Source organism: Dendrobates tinctorius, unplaced genomic scaffold (assembly GCF_039654945.1).
Source record: "Dendrobates tinctorius isolate UK_male_01 unplaced genomic scaffold, ASM3965494v1 ptg000086l, whole genome shotgun sequence".
NCBI lineage: Eukaryota > Metazoa > Chordata > Amphibia > Anura > Dendrobatidae > Dendrobates > Dendrobates tinctorius.
Genome location: NW_027361754.1, coordinates 54,146,719 through 54,163,433, shown reverse-complemented (window position 1 = coordinate 54,163,433; position 16,715 = coordinate 54,146,719). Strand labels below are relative to the sequence as shown.

The following is a 16,715-nucleotide window of genomic DNA, read 5'->3' as shown; positions in this document are numbered from 1 at the left end:
CTCAGTAGGTTCCTGTCCTGGCGGGGCGGATCCCTCTCAGGTGGTGCTGTCATGGGTTCCGGAAAAAACGGCTACTGGTAAGTAACCATGGTGGTTTTCTCACCTAGAAAATTGCAAAATGCTGTTAAAAAGAAGCGGGAGGCAGGGATGCCGTGTGGTCCTGAAAATAACTTGTGAGAATAATCCTTTGAGATTTGCAAGGGATCCCCAGCAGAAATCTGCACTCCCCTTTGGGCTGGGCCTCTGCTTTGCACTTTGACATGACACTGATCCACGTGTGACAACCTGCCAGTTTTTTCTCTGCAATAAGTGAAATATCAATTTTTTGTTCCAGTGACACAGATTTCAACGTTGTATTAAAAAATAAGTACAAATCTAAGCTGGTGTATGTGGGTTCATGTTGGTGCAGAATGTGTGCTGAAATTAGGGCAAAAAAAAAAACCTCTCCAATTCCTAAAAATACCATATTATTCACAGTTTATAATTTAACTTTGTATAATTGAATAGGACTTGGTACAAAATATTGATACAACTATTTTCTTTACATAAGACTTTATCCTTATTCCACTTTCCTCTGGGTTTATACGTCCATCTCCCCTGTACAATTACCTTTCAAAGGAAATTTACATCAACTAAATCCGGTGGTAAGCATGCAGGGATACTCCTGAGGCTTCAGTACACAAAGAAACTAAGGGGATCAGTAATGGGGCTTTCATAATATAAAAATAAGCAACTTTGCAATTTATCTCTTCCTTGTTCTCGCAAATGGAGCTAGGTTTTTTAATGTTGTTTTTACTGCTCATTGCCTAATTGCCATCTCTACAGTCTATAAATAATATTTCCTAGGCAAGAAGCGCAGCACTTACAAGCTCTATAGAAAAAAGCTTGTAAATGCTGTTCTCAAGAGGCAAAGTGCAAAGCTTCCAGCATCGGAGAATGCACTGTTGAGATTAGTGGCTCAAGAAATCCAAGAGAATGGGGAGAGGTGCTCCTGAAACGCTATTAAGAAAACACTTTAAATATTTTTTCCTAATCTACTGTATATCTTCCTTTTTTCTATTTTTTTATTTTACTGAACCTATTGAGAAGTTTATCCAGTGCGTGAAGGATTAAGGATATGTGCACACGTTCAGTATTTTACAGCAAAAATATCTGCTGCAAATATTGATGTTTTGGCAGGAAAAACACAGAATAAAACACATGCGTTTTAGATGCATTTTCCCATTCATTAGTAGGGGTGGAATCTGCAGCAAAAACTCTGATTCTATGACTGGAGTAGTATTTCTGGTGAGGTGCAGGACACTGAAAAGATGCACCGAATTAAGTGGCGTGCGCCTCCTAATTCTCCAGCGAGCCCTTCATTAAGATTGGTGTGCGCATTACCAGCCTTAATCAATTGGCCTCTAAGTTTTTATATGGGGCACTGATTGACCATTAAAATTCCAGTGAATAGACTAAATTGCGTAAATAGCAATGCTGACTCCAAGTAGTGCATTCATTCATACCTTTCTGCTACAAGTAAATAAAATCTAACATATTCCCTATGTACGAAGGTTTCATTGCTGTAAGTATGGCCAGAATCTGTGTGGCACCAGATGGCACTTTTCACGATTATCTGTTTCTGATGTACTGTAGCTGACTTACGAGATGCTGTTCATCACAGGAATGGTACTTACTTGTGAAGAACACACAGGTTTTCAAAATAATACTAGGTTCCTGAAATAATAAGTGGTCACAGTTGCCAAAATCTGATTAGCTGGTAATATAACTTGTGTGTTTTACATGATCCTAATACACAGTTATTTATTCTCTCCTTACAGCTGGAGAAAAAGCAGGTTATTCCTCCCTTCAAGCCTCAGATCACAGATGACTATGGTTTGGAGAACTTTGACACTCAGTTTACCAGTGAACCTGTGCAGCTCACACCGGATGATGAGTACGTACACCATAAAAATCCATAAATACATTGTAATAACCTTTTTATCTTATTTTGCAGTCCTTAAAAAAAACAAAAAAAAAAAAACAACAACAAGGATTTGTCTCCAAGGTACAAATGCAGCAATTTCCATGCTAAATTTGCGACGATCACTGCACCACTGTTGTGGATATACTGCACGTTTCACCCTTTAAACCTCAAAGGATGAAATCTGCAGTATTTGACACGTGGATGATTTGCATCCACAGCCCAAGTTCATTTATATTTCAGGGTTTTTTTTTTATACACAACACTGATACTTTAAAAGCAGCAGATTTTCAGTCTTGTAAATCGGAATATAAAATTACAATAAACACTCTCAAAAGGAAAAGGATCTGATACAGAACATGAATAATGTCATATCAAAGCTGACAGAGTATGTTGACCCTAAAGTGCTAATAGTGGCCCACCCAAGCCTGTCCTCTAAATGCTGAAAAACACAGTGCAGTGTGCCATTACACCACCACCCAGATCTACTAAATATCCGATGTGCAGCTGGAATATAGTGTATATTGTATGGCCCTCACACATGACGAATTAAAGTGGTATTCCCATCTCCAAGATCCTATCCCAATATGTAGTAGGTATAATAATATTAGCAAATACTTAGTTAGAAATGTAGTATAGTTCTCCTGATTCGCTATGTTGCTTACCCCGTGTACAGTGCATTAGCTTATGAATCCATGGTGACGACTAGAGATGAGCGACTTTGCTTTTTTTCGGGTCGAGTCGGGTTTCACGAAACCCGACTTTCGCAAAAGTCGGGTCGAACGCAATCAGCCGATTATTGTGAAAAGTCGAAGGCCGACTGAAACACGAAACCCAATGCAAGTCAATGGGGAGGAAAAGTCGGCAGTGAGTGGAGGACAGGAAACACACCTACAGTGCCCATTTTAATGCCAAAAACATCAATTCTTATTCCTTAAGCTTGTCAACCTTAATTTACTTTATAATAATAGTTAGGCATTGAAAACTGGGGGTTATTTGGCTAAAGTTGTGTGTGTGGGGGGGGTAGCGCTGGCTCCAGATTTTCGTGGACCCAGGGCCATAGAGTGTCACTGGGCTCCCTTAACGCATGACACAATTCATGATCCTTTGATACGGCAGAGAAATATCGGTACAGTACAGTGAAAAATACTTCAATTCTTACATCACATGACTGATATCCATTTTAAATTCTCCAATAGCTCCAAAAACAGACAGTATATTCCTCCATACAGTATTATGGCCACCGCATAGTGCGCCATACAGAGTTATGAGGCCCATATATTTCTCCATACAGAATCATTGGTCCCATATAATGTTCCATACAGTATATGATGAGGTCCACATAATGCTGCAGTATATGTTGTTCACCATGGATGAAGCTCCAGTGTCTTATGGGCCCAAATAATGCTCCATATATAATGGGCCTCATTTCTAATGCTCCAGTGTATAATGGGCCCTGTAAATGCTGCTCCAGTGACTGATGTCCACCTTTGGAATGCTCCAGTGTATGGTGGGCCGCAGATATCATTCTCCAGAGTATAGTGCTCCCCAAAAATTGCTCCCAACCTTTAAAACAATTAAATAAGTCTCCTCGCTAGGGAATCCCTGTACTCTGGACTCCTCATCGTCCCCATCTTCCATCTCTCTGCACTTGGACTGTTTAGGCAGAGGGCGTACAGACGTGATGTCATCGCGCTCTTTGACCAGAATGTCACTGTCAGGAAAAGTGTTTGGTTTCCGGGGGCAGTATGGTTGCAAAGCTGAACCTTAAAGGAATGTCCAGAAGGGCACCACCAGGAGTGGAGCTTGCGGCTTAATTGGACTCAACACGGGCAACCTCAACCATGCCATCCACAAAAACGCTGCACAGATTGCAAGCTTGGTTCCGTTAGCGAACGAGACTCAGGCATGCCCCCGCGTTCCGCGTCCAGAGGGACACGCGAGGCTCTGGCACACGAGATCGGCCAATAACAGGTTTGTCATGCCCTTACATGTCCGGGGCTGCACGCGTGCTACAATGAAAGGACCAGCGTGTATCACTTACAGGTGCGGATAACACGCTGAACCCCGCTAGTGATGGGGATCTGGGATTACAATTCTTCCCTGTGAACAAGCATTTCCCAGTAAGTGCAGGTCAACCGTAATTCCGGAATTAGGCCTAAACGGCATTCCAGAAAGAATGTGGAAAAAATTAAGTGTCCAAACCACAGGTGCTGTAGCTTGCTTAACAGCTGGGCTCCTCTGCTGAGTAGCACACAGTTCTTACATAAACAGGCGGCATAGCTTGGTTCACGGGTGGCCAACTCTGCTGAGTAGCATACACAGTTACTAGGCCCAAAGTATTAAGTTGTGTAAATGCAGTCAAAAACTGGTTCTTTCATAAACAGGCGGCATAGCTCGGTTCACGGGTGGGCTCCTCTTCTGAGTAGCAGACACAGTTACTAGGCCCAAAAGGATTTTCAGGACAATATGCGGTAAAAAATTATTAGAAACACACACGGTGTAGCTCCTTCACAGGTGTACTACACCGCTGGATACCAGACACCGCTACTATGCCCTAAAACTGTCTATTATCATTGAAAACCATTATTAATGTGAAAAAAAAAGATACGCTTTTGTTTAACGAAACTTTCTCGAACGGAAACTCGAACAGCCGAATTTTAATCAAAGTGTTGTAGTTCGACGAACGGATCTAACACCGCCCAAAACATCTAGAATTTGAACTTGGCCAACAGTTCCACTCAAACACCACTAAATCTGTAATCAGGAGGCAGACTCAGACGGTCTCAGGCACAGTATGAATTCGACAAGATTGCTGAAAGTTGAGAAAGGGTACAGTATCACCGGATAACAGGTATATATAGCATAGTTTAAACATTTAAAATCTCCGTGTTTATTTCCAGAGTCCGACAAAGACACACACAGCCTCAGTATGGATTAGACAACAATCTAAAATGTAGAAAAAAGGAAATGTTTTTGAAGCGTACACCAGTATACACTGTTGGGGTATTTTTAAATCTTCATATATATTTCTGTCTCAGTAAGACAGTCCAGACTCTCTGCAAGAGAAAACGAGATGGATAAAAGTACAGACATAAAGTCGAGTGATTGCAGAAATTTAGGAATTACTAATCACGGGAAAAACTCCCGGGAGAATTCTCAGAGGCGATGCTGACCCTCAATTACTTTGTGTGTGGAGACAGCGAAAACAGTTCTTTGTGAAGAAAGGGTTGCTGTATCGCAGTACCGTTGATCCCATCACCTTTACTCATCTCCATCAAATTTTGATCACAGGGAGAGATGTAGACATGGTCCTCACTGCCTATCATGATGTCAGGTAACTTTGGAGTGCAAAAGACAGAAGCCACAGGCTGTAGGCGATTCTATTGGATTGGCATGAGAGAGCACATTTAAAAATGTGGGCAGGAATGTCACACGTCTGTGAGTAGGAAAACTGTGAAAGCTGATGATAAACTACCACTGAATCTCATTGTGAGTCAACGTCCATAAGAAATGGAAGCCATTAATCATCTGAAGCTAGAGTCCGGCCAGCAGGACAGGGCATAGCTACGTCTTAACCATCATCTATCAGTTCACCAAATTTGTAGTGGCTGTCCCAGGGAAGGATTTGACAGCCCAGACTACACAGCGGAGGAGCAGGGAGAGATAAATATTGCAAATGCTGGGGCCCTGCCCAAGCAAGGGGGGCTCACTTGTGGCCGTCGGTACTGGCACTGGGCTCCTCATTGTACGCCGGTGTGTCTGACGGCGGGTGTGCACCCCCACCATCAGAGACACTTGATTGCACTATGAGGGACCCTGTGCCAGTGCCGGCGCCCAAGAGTCGGCCCACCCACCTGTCCAGGGCAATGGCACTCGCATGGTTGCGTGCGCTAGGTGGTGACCCCGGCCATGGGGGGGAGGCAGCCCAGTTAGGGAGGTTTAAAAAATGGCATATGTTGATATTGGACATTCAGCAGCTGCAAATGGAGGAATTGGAGAAGTTTGAGGAAGAGGAGGACAAAAGCGAGCCATTTTTCTGGCAACCTATGTGTCATTAGGGGAAGGTGGGACAAAATCCTTTGAAACCCATTAATGGTTCATCTTAATGAAATGACCCACATTTTGGGTCGACAGACGGGTCCTTTTTTCTGTCAGGATTGAGCCGGCAGCACTGAAGACTAGAGTTGAGCGACTTTGGTCGGATCGGGTTTCGTGAAACCCGAATGAAACAAAATAAATTTCAGATGAAACTCGTCCGACTAGAGCAAAACAAAGTCGGAGTTTCGTCCGAAACCCGACCCCAATGCAAGTCAATGGGAAATAAAAGTCGGACGAAACTCCGACTTTTTTTTGCTCTAGTCGGACGAGTTTCATCTGAAACTTATTTTGTTTCATTCGGGTTTCACGAAACCCGATCCGACCAAAGTCGCTCAACTCTACTGAAGACTCTTTCCGATAGCACACTAGCAGCAGGGCAAGCGAGCTCCTGTAAGGCATATTGTGCCAATTCAGGCCAGGCATCCAGTTTAGGCCTGTTTCACACATCAGTTTTTTTGTGTCAGTTAAAATCTGCCAAAATGGCGGAAAGCGGATCCGTTGTTAACTGATGTGAACGGATGCCACTGGACCGTTTTTTGGACGGATCCGCCGAATGAAGAATTTTAAAGGAACCGCTGCCCGGGAAGGAGAGAGAGAGAATTTTTTCTGTCCGCCAGAAATGATTTCAGGGTTAAATTTCCGCCTGACTTCATTCCTCCGGGCATGCGCACTCTAAAAATGCGGATCCTGCTTCACAAAAAACGCTACATGGTCCGTCCTGGCATCTCGGCGGACAAAAGAAAATTGACGGATCCGCAAAAAAACGGATCCAACGGATGGCCATCCGTCAAGATCCGCCAGTAATGCAAATCAATGGGGAAAAAAACGGATCCGCCAAAAAAAAATGGCGGATCCGTTTTTTTTGCAAAAACGGTGGATTTTGACTGATGGTCAAAAACGAAAGTGTGAAACAGGCCTTAGAGGCCCAATAGTCAAAGGGGAATGACCTGTGAGGGAGAACATCGAAATGGGACGAGAAGTAGTTTGTAAACATAGTTGACAACTGCTGTCACTTTCAATCGATGCAGTATTACCAGTCGTGTGAGAGGGAATTGAAAAATCAGTCCACAACATGGTCATGAAACCCCTGTCTCCAACGCCACTTCTGATGTGTGCACCACGAACACCTCTTTCATGTTGCCCCCTACGGCTTGTTAGAGAACCATCACCGCTGCTGTGTGCTGGGAATGCCTCAAACAAACGGTTTACCAGAGTTGCTTGTTTGTTAGCCAATATTAGGTCAAGGTTCTCCTGTGGCATGATGTTTTGGAATTTGCCTTTATAGCGTGGATCCAGGATGCTGGCCAATCAGTAGTCGTCATCGTTCATCATTTTGGCAAAGCGGGGTCCCTTTTTAGAATCTGCAAGGCATAATCTGACATGTGGGCCAATATTCCAGGTGTCAATGATGCACTGCGAGTGCTGGGTGGAGGAGCACTTTCTGGCAAATCCACATCCCTCCAGTCACACACAAACCCTGTACCAGACCTTGCCACGCCAACATTTTCTCTTGCCCCACGAGAAGCATCCTCCTCCCCTAAATAATCATCCCCATCATCATCATCCTCCTCCTCTTCTTCATCCACCTCGTCCAGGAGAGGTCCCGGAGCAGAGAATGGCTGACTGTCATCAAGGCTTCCCTCCTCCTCTTCCTCCTCGGCTGCAGACGCCTGCTCCTTAATGTGCGTCAAAGTTTGCATGAGCAGACGCATAAGTGGGATGCTTATGATGGCGTCGTCTGCGCTTACCAGTCGTGTGCATTCCTCAAAATACTGAAGGACTTTACAGAGGTCTTTCAGCTTCGACCACTGCACACCCGACAACTCCATGTCTGCCCTCTAAAGTGCCTGGCCGTGTATCCTCCCACAAATGTATTACAGCCTGCCTCTGTTCACACAGCCTCTCAACCATGTGAAAGGTGGAGTTCCACCTTGTTGCAACGTCAATAATTAGGCGGTGCTTGGAAAGTTGGAGCAATCGCTGCAGCTTCTGCATACAACTGGAGTGTACGGGCGACCGGCGGATGTGCGAGCACAGTCTTCGGACCTTCTGGAGCAGGCCTGTTAACTCCGGATAATTATTGACGAAGCACTGCACCACCAGGTTCAAGGTGTGAGCCAGGCAAAGTATGTGTCGGAGTTTTGAAAGGGCTATGGCTGCCACAAAATTCCAGCCGTTATCACGAACTACCTTGCCTGCCTCAAGATGTAGACTGCCCAGCCATGACTCAGTTTGTCGCTGCAAGTAGTCGGCCAGTACCTTCGCGGTGTCTGTTGTCGCCCAAACACATCATCTTCAACACAGCCTGATGACGCTTACCACTAGCTGTTCGATAGTGAGACACCGAGTGTGCAACACTGGCAGCTGCGGATGGAGTGCTCGTGCGACTGCGCTCTGTGGACGATCTTTCGCTTCTGGAGGAGGAGGCAGGTCGAACGCCTACAGCCAACTGTTTCCTATACCGTGGGCTATACAGCACTGTCCCACCGCCGCTGTCCCCTGTGGACCCTGCATCCACCACATTAACCCAGTGCGCACTGATGGGCACGTAACGGGCCTGGCAATGCCTACTGGACCATGCATCTGTTGTGAGGTGCACCTTTTCACTCACTGATTGCTTGAGTGCATGGACAATGCAGTCTTTCACATGAAGGTGGAGGGCTGGGATGGCTTTGCGAGAAAAGAAGTGCTGACTGGGTAGGTCATAGCGTGGTACTGCGTAGGCCATGAGTTCGCGGAAAGCTTCGCTTTCAACCAACCGGTAGGGCATCATCTCTAACGAGTTTAGTTTGGCAATGTGGCCGTTCAAACCCAGTGTACGCGGATGAGAGGATGAGTACTTTCTTGTCCTACTCATAGTCTCTGGTAGGGTGAGCTGGACTTGAGAGTTGCATATGGTGGAACTAGCGGTGGACATAGCGGACTGAGAGATGGTTGATGATGGTGATGGAGTTGGTGTTCTTTCTGATGGCCTAGATTCAGTCTTTCGTAGCAATAACATTGTGATTCCCTGACTGCTTTGGCCTTGCAACGACACCTCAACATTTGCTGCTGGTGGTGTGCTAACTGGTGGGCTTACAGTGGGGGAAACGATGTAGCGTTGCTGACTACCTTCATTGGGAGCAGTTGTACATGTGGTACGTGAGGTTTGGTAGTCCGTCCACGCTTGCAAGTGCATGGTGGTTAAATGTCTAAGCATGCAACTGGTATTCAAATTTCTCAGATTTTTCCCTCGGCTAAAGGTCTTTGCGCACTTCTTACAGATAACCTTTGCCTGATCATTAGGATTTTGTTCACAAAAGTGCCACACTGCACTCTTCCTACTATGGAAGACATTTTGAGGCCTTGCATGCTGTGCTAATTTGACCGTCTGGCCTAGCTGTCCTGCAACTCTTTTGGTTTTTGTAACCCGTTTTTGGACTGCTCCGGGCCTGCCAAATAACAGCTGTTGCGATGTCGATGCCTGCTGTGGATGCTCCTCCTGCTCTTCTGAGCTATTGGCAGCGGCACCCTCTTCCCCCAGTGGATGCCAATCTGGGTCAACAACTGGGTCATCCATTACCTCCTCTTCAATATCATGTGCACCTTCCTCTGTGTCACCATGTAGGGTGGTATAGTATGCGGGAAGGGGCACCTGAGTTTCATCAGGGTCAGATTCTGGCTCAGTACACTGCGAGGACAATGTAGTGCTCTGAGTGAATGTACCAGCAGATAAATCTAGCAGTGGCTGTGCATCACTGCACTCCATGTCAGATTCTTCTTGGACTGGGTAATTCACAATTTGACTTGATAACCCAGGCATGGTATGTGAAAAGAGCTCCATGGAGTAATCTGTAGTGTGGCCTGCCGCATCCTTTACTTTTGGTAGGGGTGAAGGACACAAGGAAAGGTGTGGTTCCTGACCATGAGCCTCCAATGACGACTCAGTGCTTTTATTTTTTGAAAGTTCAGAAGAGGAGGCGATAGAGCTGGAGGCTGTCAGCAATGTAAGCCAAAACTTGTTCCTGAAGCTCTGGCTTTAAAAGCGGTTTACCTACTCCCAGAAAAGGGAGCCTTCGAGGCCTTGTGGAGCCAGACGATGACGCAGGCTCAACACCTCCTGCATTAGGTGCTATTGTGCTTTTGCCACTACCAGCAGATCCACCACCAACACCATCATTACCAGCTGGCAACCCCCGCCCACTTCCACGGCCTCTTTCAACACACTTCCTCATTTTTGGGAAAATGTACCCAAAATACCACCAGCAATATGGTACTGTAAAACAAGGTACAAGGTGTATATAGTGTTGGGGAGAATTTGAATCTCCCTACAGACTTGAGGACACTGAACTATTATCTCAGGCCCAGTGTAGATTACACCTCAATATAACAGGCTGAAATTGGATGGTGTATAAAATGTCTATCTAGGACTGGGGAGAATTTGAATCTCCCTAGAGATTTTAGCAAGCTGACAATGAAGCTCTCAGTCCCAAGTATGGCAGCAGGCAGCCTAATAAGCAGGACTGCTGCACACAAAAGTGTGGAAAAATGAACGAATGGTAACTGGGCAAAAAAGAGGATGAAAAGTATTTTTGCTTTTAAAAAAGCAGTTTGCACAGCAGTGTGAAAACAGCAATGCAGCTATCAGGGAGCCTTATAAGGCAGCCTAATAACCAACAGAGCTGATGCACCAAAATATAGCCTCCCCTTGCACTGCACACTAACTGGTGTGTTGTACAGGCAAAATCGCTAGCAGCAGAAGCAGTTTTTTGTATCTTCTTCGCAGCAGCAGCTCTCCCTATTCTGAGATCAGCAGAAGATGGCGGTTGGTGTGCACGCCCTTTTTTTATCCCCTGTGACGCCACACAAAGCAAGCCAATCACTTGCATGCCCTTCTCAAAAATGGTGGTTACCGCTGCCTATGTCATCGCGTTGCCCACAGTGTGCGTCCTCCATCATTGGCTGAAAAAGGGCGCTGAAGCATCATTTGAAACGCGACTTTGGCGCCATGGTCGCCGACCTCGTGGCCGATCTCACGCTATGGTCGGGTTTCGTTTCATGAAACCCGACTTTTGCGAAAGTCGGCGACTTTTGAAATTGACCGACCCGTTTCGCTCAACTCTAGTGACGACCACTAACAACTAACTGTCGCTATGAGTGGTCGTAACCATGGATACCTAAGCTACTACAATGATTTATACATGGGGTAAGAGACATTGTGAATCAAAAGAACTATGCTACATTTCTAATTGGAGGTATTTGCTAATATTATTACACCTACTACATATTGGGATAGGATCTTGGAGATGGAAATACCTTTTTAACTTGTAGAAATGAGTGTTCAGTAGTGAAAAACACTGCACCATGTGCATGAATATCATCATGGACTGTACAAATGAAAGCTGCTGCTTGTGAGTATACCCTTATGAGCCCTTTTTCCTAAGGGCTATAAAACTAAATTGTCTGCTACAGAGACGGGTCAATGCAAGTAGTCAAAATGTCCACAAAGAAATTACTACTACAAAGTTAAAGTGGTCGTCCAAGTTGTAAAACCCATTTTAAAAGGTTTTTAGGAAGTGTGTGTTATAGTTGCTTTTCACAATTAGGGCCCTCATCTATTAGCCAGAGAGTAAAGCCGAAATGGGATGTTTCTTACTGTGGCGGACCTGACAGACACATGCATTATACAGTAGAGACAGTTCACTGCTGCAATGGGAATTGTCACGCTTCATTGGTACTGCCGGGAAATTGAACACTTTCTATCTCATTCCTTCAGCTGATCGCTGGGAGTCCCAGTAGTGAGACTCTGTGATCAGCTTATCAAGGGACAAGTATAACAAAATATTTACCGTACTTCTCTAAAACCATCTCCCCCAAACTAAAACTGCAAAGACAAAACAAAAACACATGCTGCTGTTTTCAGTGTATGATAGATGACCTCTTCACTCCAAAATGTTGCAAAAATTGTATTTTAAAAAGCAGAGAAGTCTGTCATCTCACCTGAAGAGATGTTCCGATGCATGCACTTAGAGCCCTCTGGTTATGTGCTAAAAAAAATTGGTAGTTTTATGGTAAAGCCACTATAAAGAATTTCTAAGACGTCACTCACTTTCACATCAGGTGGCGAACAGTGCAGACGTGTGCACAATTGGCAGGCGTTATGCATCTTTCCTATTAATTAGGAGAGGACCGGTGTACGATACTTGCTGATTGTGCCTCACAAAGTGACTAAGGTCTCATTCAAATTGCTGTTTTTTTGCATATGGGAAAATAAGGACCTTTTTTGTTATTGGTGTGTTGGATTTGATTTTCATTAGTTATTGATTGTGTGTATTTTTAGGAAGTGTTTTATCCATTTTACTCATATGCATCAAAACCAACAACCAAAAAACATGCTTTTCCCACTCTTTAAGGACCATACACAGAGGGGTATATCCATGTGTTGTCGGCTTTTATTTTATTCACAGCTCCAGATTTGAATCGGCGTTTCATGTATGACTTGGATGAAAAGCAGACATGTCTCCTTTCATTTGGGAACACTGGGTTCACACAAACAGTCACATGTGAACAGCCCTATATTTGGGTATTCCATCTAGATGTCTATTTGAGGCCTAAAACTGAAGCTTACCATGCGTGTAGAGCATGTTAACATATGCAGATATTCTGCAAAATGTAGAAGGAAATTTGTATGAGTTGCATGTGGATTTGTTGCTGCTTTCACTCTATGGATTGCGAAGGGTAAAATCTGCTATGAAATATATGTAGCATAAATTACATGCAGTTCAATCTCCGCAACAGCTTTATTTTCTGCCAGTGCTGACATTTAGTACATTTTCATCCACTTTGCCCCGATGCTGTAATACATACCCATACCTGGAATTAAAGTCCATACCATGTCTACTGTGTGAGCTTAATGTATATTATATTTCTATACATTTATATAGTAAGTGTAAGGTTATGTTCACATGGGTTTTTGCTTGTGTTTTTTTTTTTTTTTTTTTTTTTAGGCATAACCCGCTCTCTTGGCAGTAAATAAGCTGCTACAAAAAGCTGGTTTTGCTGCGTTTTTTCGTTGCTGTTTTTGTGTCTTGTGCATAATGAGTTTCGTGCACCCCCCCCCCCCCCCCAGAAAAAAAAAAAAAAAAACACAGTGCAACTTTCCTAGGCTTTTACACCAAAAACTCAGCAAAACCTGATATTTGCATTTTTTGCTGTGTTTTTGCACTTGCTCATCGCATTCTTTGGCTGAAAGAATTGACATGCTGTAATTTTAAACAAACGCAGCCGGTTTCCAAATCAGTCAGGGAAAAAAACAATGTGTGTGCATGAGATTTCTGAAATCACATAGCTTTTGCTGGTACTGTAAGGCTGTGTACCCACGTAAGCTTTTTTTTTTTTTTTTTTTTTTTTTCTTCGTTTTTTTTCCCAGCAAAAACGCTTTAAAAACGGCATGCAAGAAGCATCCCATTCTTTTTAATTAATTCCAACATTTTTGTGCACATGATGCGTTTTTTTTCCGAGAAAGTAAGGCATCGTGGAAAAAAACGCAGCATGTTCATTAATTTTGCGGAAAAAAATGCATTTCCAACTATATTCTATGAGCATGTGGATGCTCCTGTAAAAGCTTAAAAGCCGCACAAAAAATGCATTAAAAACGTACGTTTTCCTTGGATGGAGTCTGTTTTTTTTTTTTTTTCTGCATACGGGTACATAGCCTAAAACTCAGCTTAAAATATGCATTAAAAAAGTAGCAAAAAGGCTATGTTCACACGTTGCATAACAGTCCCTCTGTCATCAATTTTGATTTACTGGACACTACTGTTAATTTTTTGTCATTATGTGTTTATAAACCTACATTTTTATTTTTTACAGAGACGTAATAAAACGAATAGACCAATCAGAGTTTGAAGGCTTTGAGTATATTAACCCATTGCTGCTCTCAACAGAGGAGACTGTATGAAGGACTGCAATATTTATGGACAAACCATGTGATTGATCCCGAACTTGTATCCTTAACTACAGTATATGCATGCGAGGCTGGAAAACAGATGCCAGGTTCTTAGTACAGATCAGCACTACAGGATTTGCTGCTGAAAACCATCCACAATGGAGATGTTTATAGTGGATCTCTTCCTGGATAGTAGCTGCTCTCTACATGAGGAGATGGCTTTCCGGCTCAGTTACACAAGGGATTTCACTTTTTGTGCCTGCCTCTTTGAAGGGTCTACAGTGTATGTAAATTCCATCTGAGGGCGCCTGTATGGAAGAACTGTTTAATTTCAGGCAATCATGTAAGCAAGCCGCTTCCATTAGTGCATTAGATGCCATGTGCTGCACTCCTGGGAAACAAAACAAAAGGAGGGTGTAAATGAATTGACAGCATCTGATTTAATGACTTTCTCCTCCCAAAAATTAACAATGTGGTACATGTCAGTCTGGGTATTTAAAGAAAGCTGCGTTTCACCGATTATGTACAAAAGTCACATTGCTCAGAAGCCTAACTGAAGTAATTGCACTGGTAATATTATAAAAGTAGATCTGGATTTATTTTCTAAAAAAAAAAACCAGCAATGTTGCACTTCAATTAAATCTAGAACCATCTGGGTGCAGTACAGGCAATAAAAAAACCAAAACAATTTGCTGGGAGGTGAAATAATAAATTTGCACAATTGAATGGCTTTGTGGAAATCAACGATGTAATGTGCCTAATACTTAGCTTGTTGTGTATGACATTTTGCTATCTGAACATTTCCATTGCAGTATTCCATGCAGAAACACGCCCGGCCATAGATTCTGATAACACGTCCCCTTTAAGCCTTAACAGGTGGAACTTAAAAATCTTTCATTCCCTTTCCTCATTTCTTGTCCTAGTCGAGTATACATTTTCTAGATGTTGGCTGCTTGATCCGTTGTGTAAGCTGCTGTTTAGTAGAGGTCAAGATGAAACCCTCCCGCTCCCTCCATTCTCCTAAGTATCTGATGCAGCATCACAAGTTAACAGGAAAAGCCATGCGCCAGGGACTTTTGCATTTAGGTGACCAGTGTTTAAATTTTCATCTTAAACCGGGAAACGTGTGATCGCTGATTTACACCGATGTCTTAAACCTATGAAGCGAACAAAGCTGCTGCTCCATTATTTGCCTGGGGAAGGGGGTTCTCGTTTACATACACACGTTACAGTCATCAGATCTACGTGACATGCTGATGTATTTGCGGCTACTGAGGAGTAAGAAAAAAGAAAACATTCCACGCACTTGCCCGTGTAATAAAAGCACACGCTATCATCAAATTAGTACAAGTATTAATAATAATTAAAGTTTCACGTACTTTTGTTTTTCTGGTCCTCAGAACATTCCAGCTCATGACACATTACTGTCTTAACTTCACTAAATGATTAAAAAAAAAAAAATTGCTAGATTCATCCATTTAATACTTTAGCCACTAAGTTATTTAAGAAAAGTATTTAATCATATGAGACATGCGATCTTCTCCCTCCCAAGTCAGGAAAAATACATAGCCACTGAATTTGTAAATCTATTTTTTGCTGTTTGGTAAACCTGGAGGCGATCACTGTAATTCCACGTATCCGACCAAATGATATACTGCATCAGGGAAGGAAGAAGCAAAAGATTTGGTCCTGTGTAACTCCATGTACGTATCTCGCGAAGGACAAATTACAGATTCTGTATATTTGCTGACCCTTTAACACAAAGGAAAAAAAAAAACTACTTGATTTTATACAATTTAATTTAAGGCATTACAAATGTTCCTGTCTTGCCAAATAGTTTTGTTGCTCATATGCAAGTGTATGAAAAAAAAACAAACGTTTTGTTCACAATGAAGGGGAAATTTTTTATATATATTAAAAAAAAAAACCTTGTTTTTTAAATTAAAGAAAATGAAGTCTGTAATTAATCGTGGTTAGGGGGAGGGGGGCGCAGGGTGACTAATATATGAAGAATATGGCTCTGGTAATTATCTAGTTGTCTTATTTGGAATAGTAAATGAACATTACAGCTAATTTAATGATTGTAAAACAGTAAATATGTTCTTGTAGTTTTGTAAATTTCAATGAGTTAAGATCTTGCTAAGTTAATTGTGCAGAAGATGGTATACTAATCCATTAAATAATTAAGATCATTTATATTCTTGCACATTAAAAGACTTTACTGAAAAATATAAAAAGACTCTGTTTTTGTGTGTATCTGAAATGTTTGTTTTTTTCTACCTGGACTGGTCATCTATTTATATAATTGCCTTGTAATGTTTTCATTTCCTGTTCTGTCCAGATGTCACCGTATCCCAGAATTCCAAGCGGAGGAAGTTCACCGGACGCCATATTGGGACACCCAAGTGATGGGTGCCTCAATATGGAAACCGCTGCTGGTGCCAACCTATTGCATGGTACCACCAACAGAAAACCGTTGCACCACACACTCACACACACTCGCGCAGCCTCTTGCGCGGTACCACCAGTGGAACACCGTCACATTTCGCCTGCGCAAATTCCTTGCAGGTGCAGTGAATCATTCGGCTGGTCCCGGCAGCAGATGCGTGACGTGTCTACAGGCAGAGGAAGCCGGTGACATTAAAGGGGTTTTCCCACGAACGAAAGTTCATTTTAAAAATCACAGAAAATTCATTTTGTGAGGTAAAATATTTCACTGTTTTT

General features: G+C 43.0%; 1 protein-coding gene across 5 annotated transcripts in view; it reads left to right on the top strand.

Annotated features, from left to right (window-relative positions):
• Positions 1–16,228, top strand: part of PRKCZ (protein kinase C zeta) — a 285,933-nt gene extending 269,705 nt beyond the window's left edge. For all 5 annotated transcript variants that reach the window (XM_073585407.1, XM_073585406.1, XM_073585410.1 and 2 more), the window contains 2 exons: positions 1,821–1,936; positions 13,916–16,228. In XM_073585407.1, the coding sequence (XP_073441508.1) occupies positions 1,821–1,936; positions 13,916–14,003 (204 nt within the window). In that variant the 3' untranslated portion in view covers positions 14,004–16,228. The remainder of the gene's footprint in view (positions 1–1,820; positions 1,937–13,915) is intronic.
• Positions 16,229–16,715: the final 487 nt, after the last annotated feature.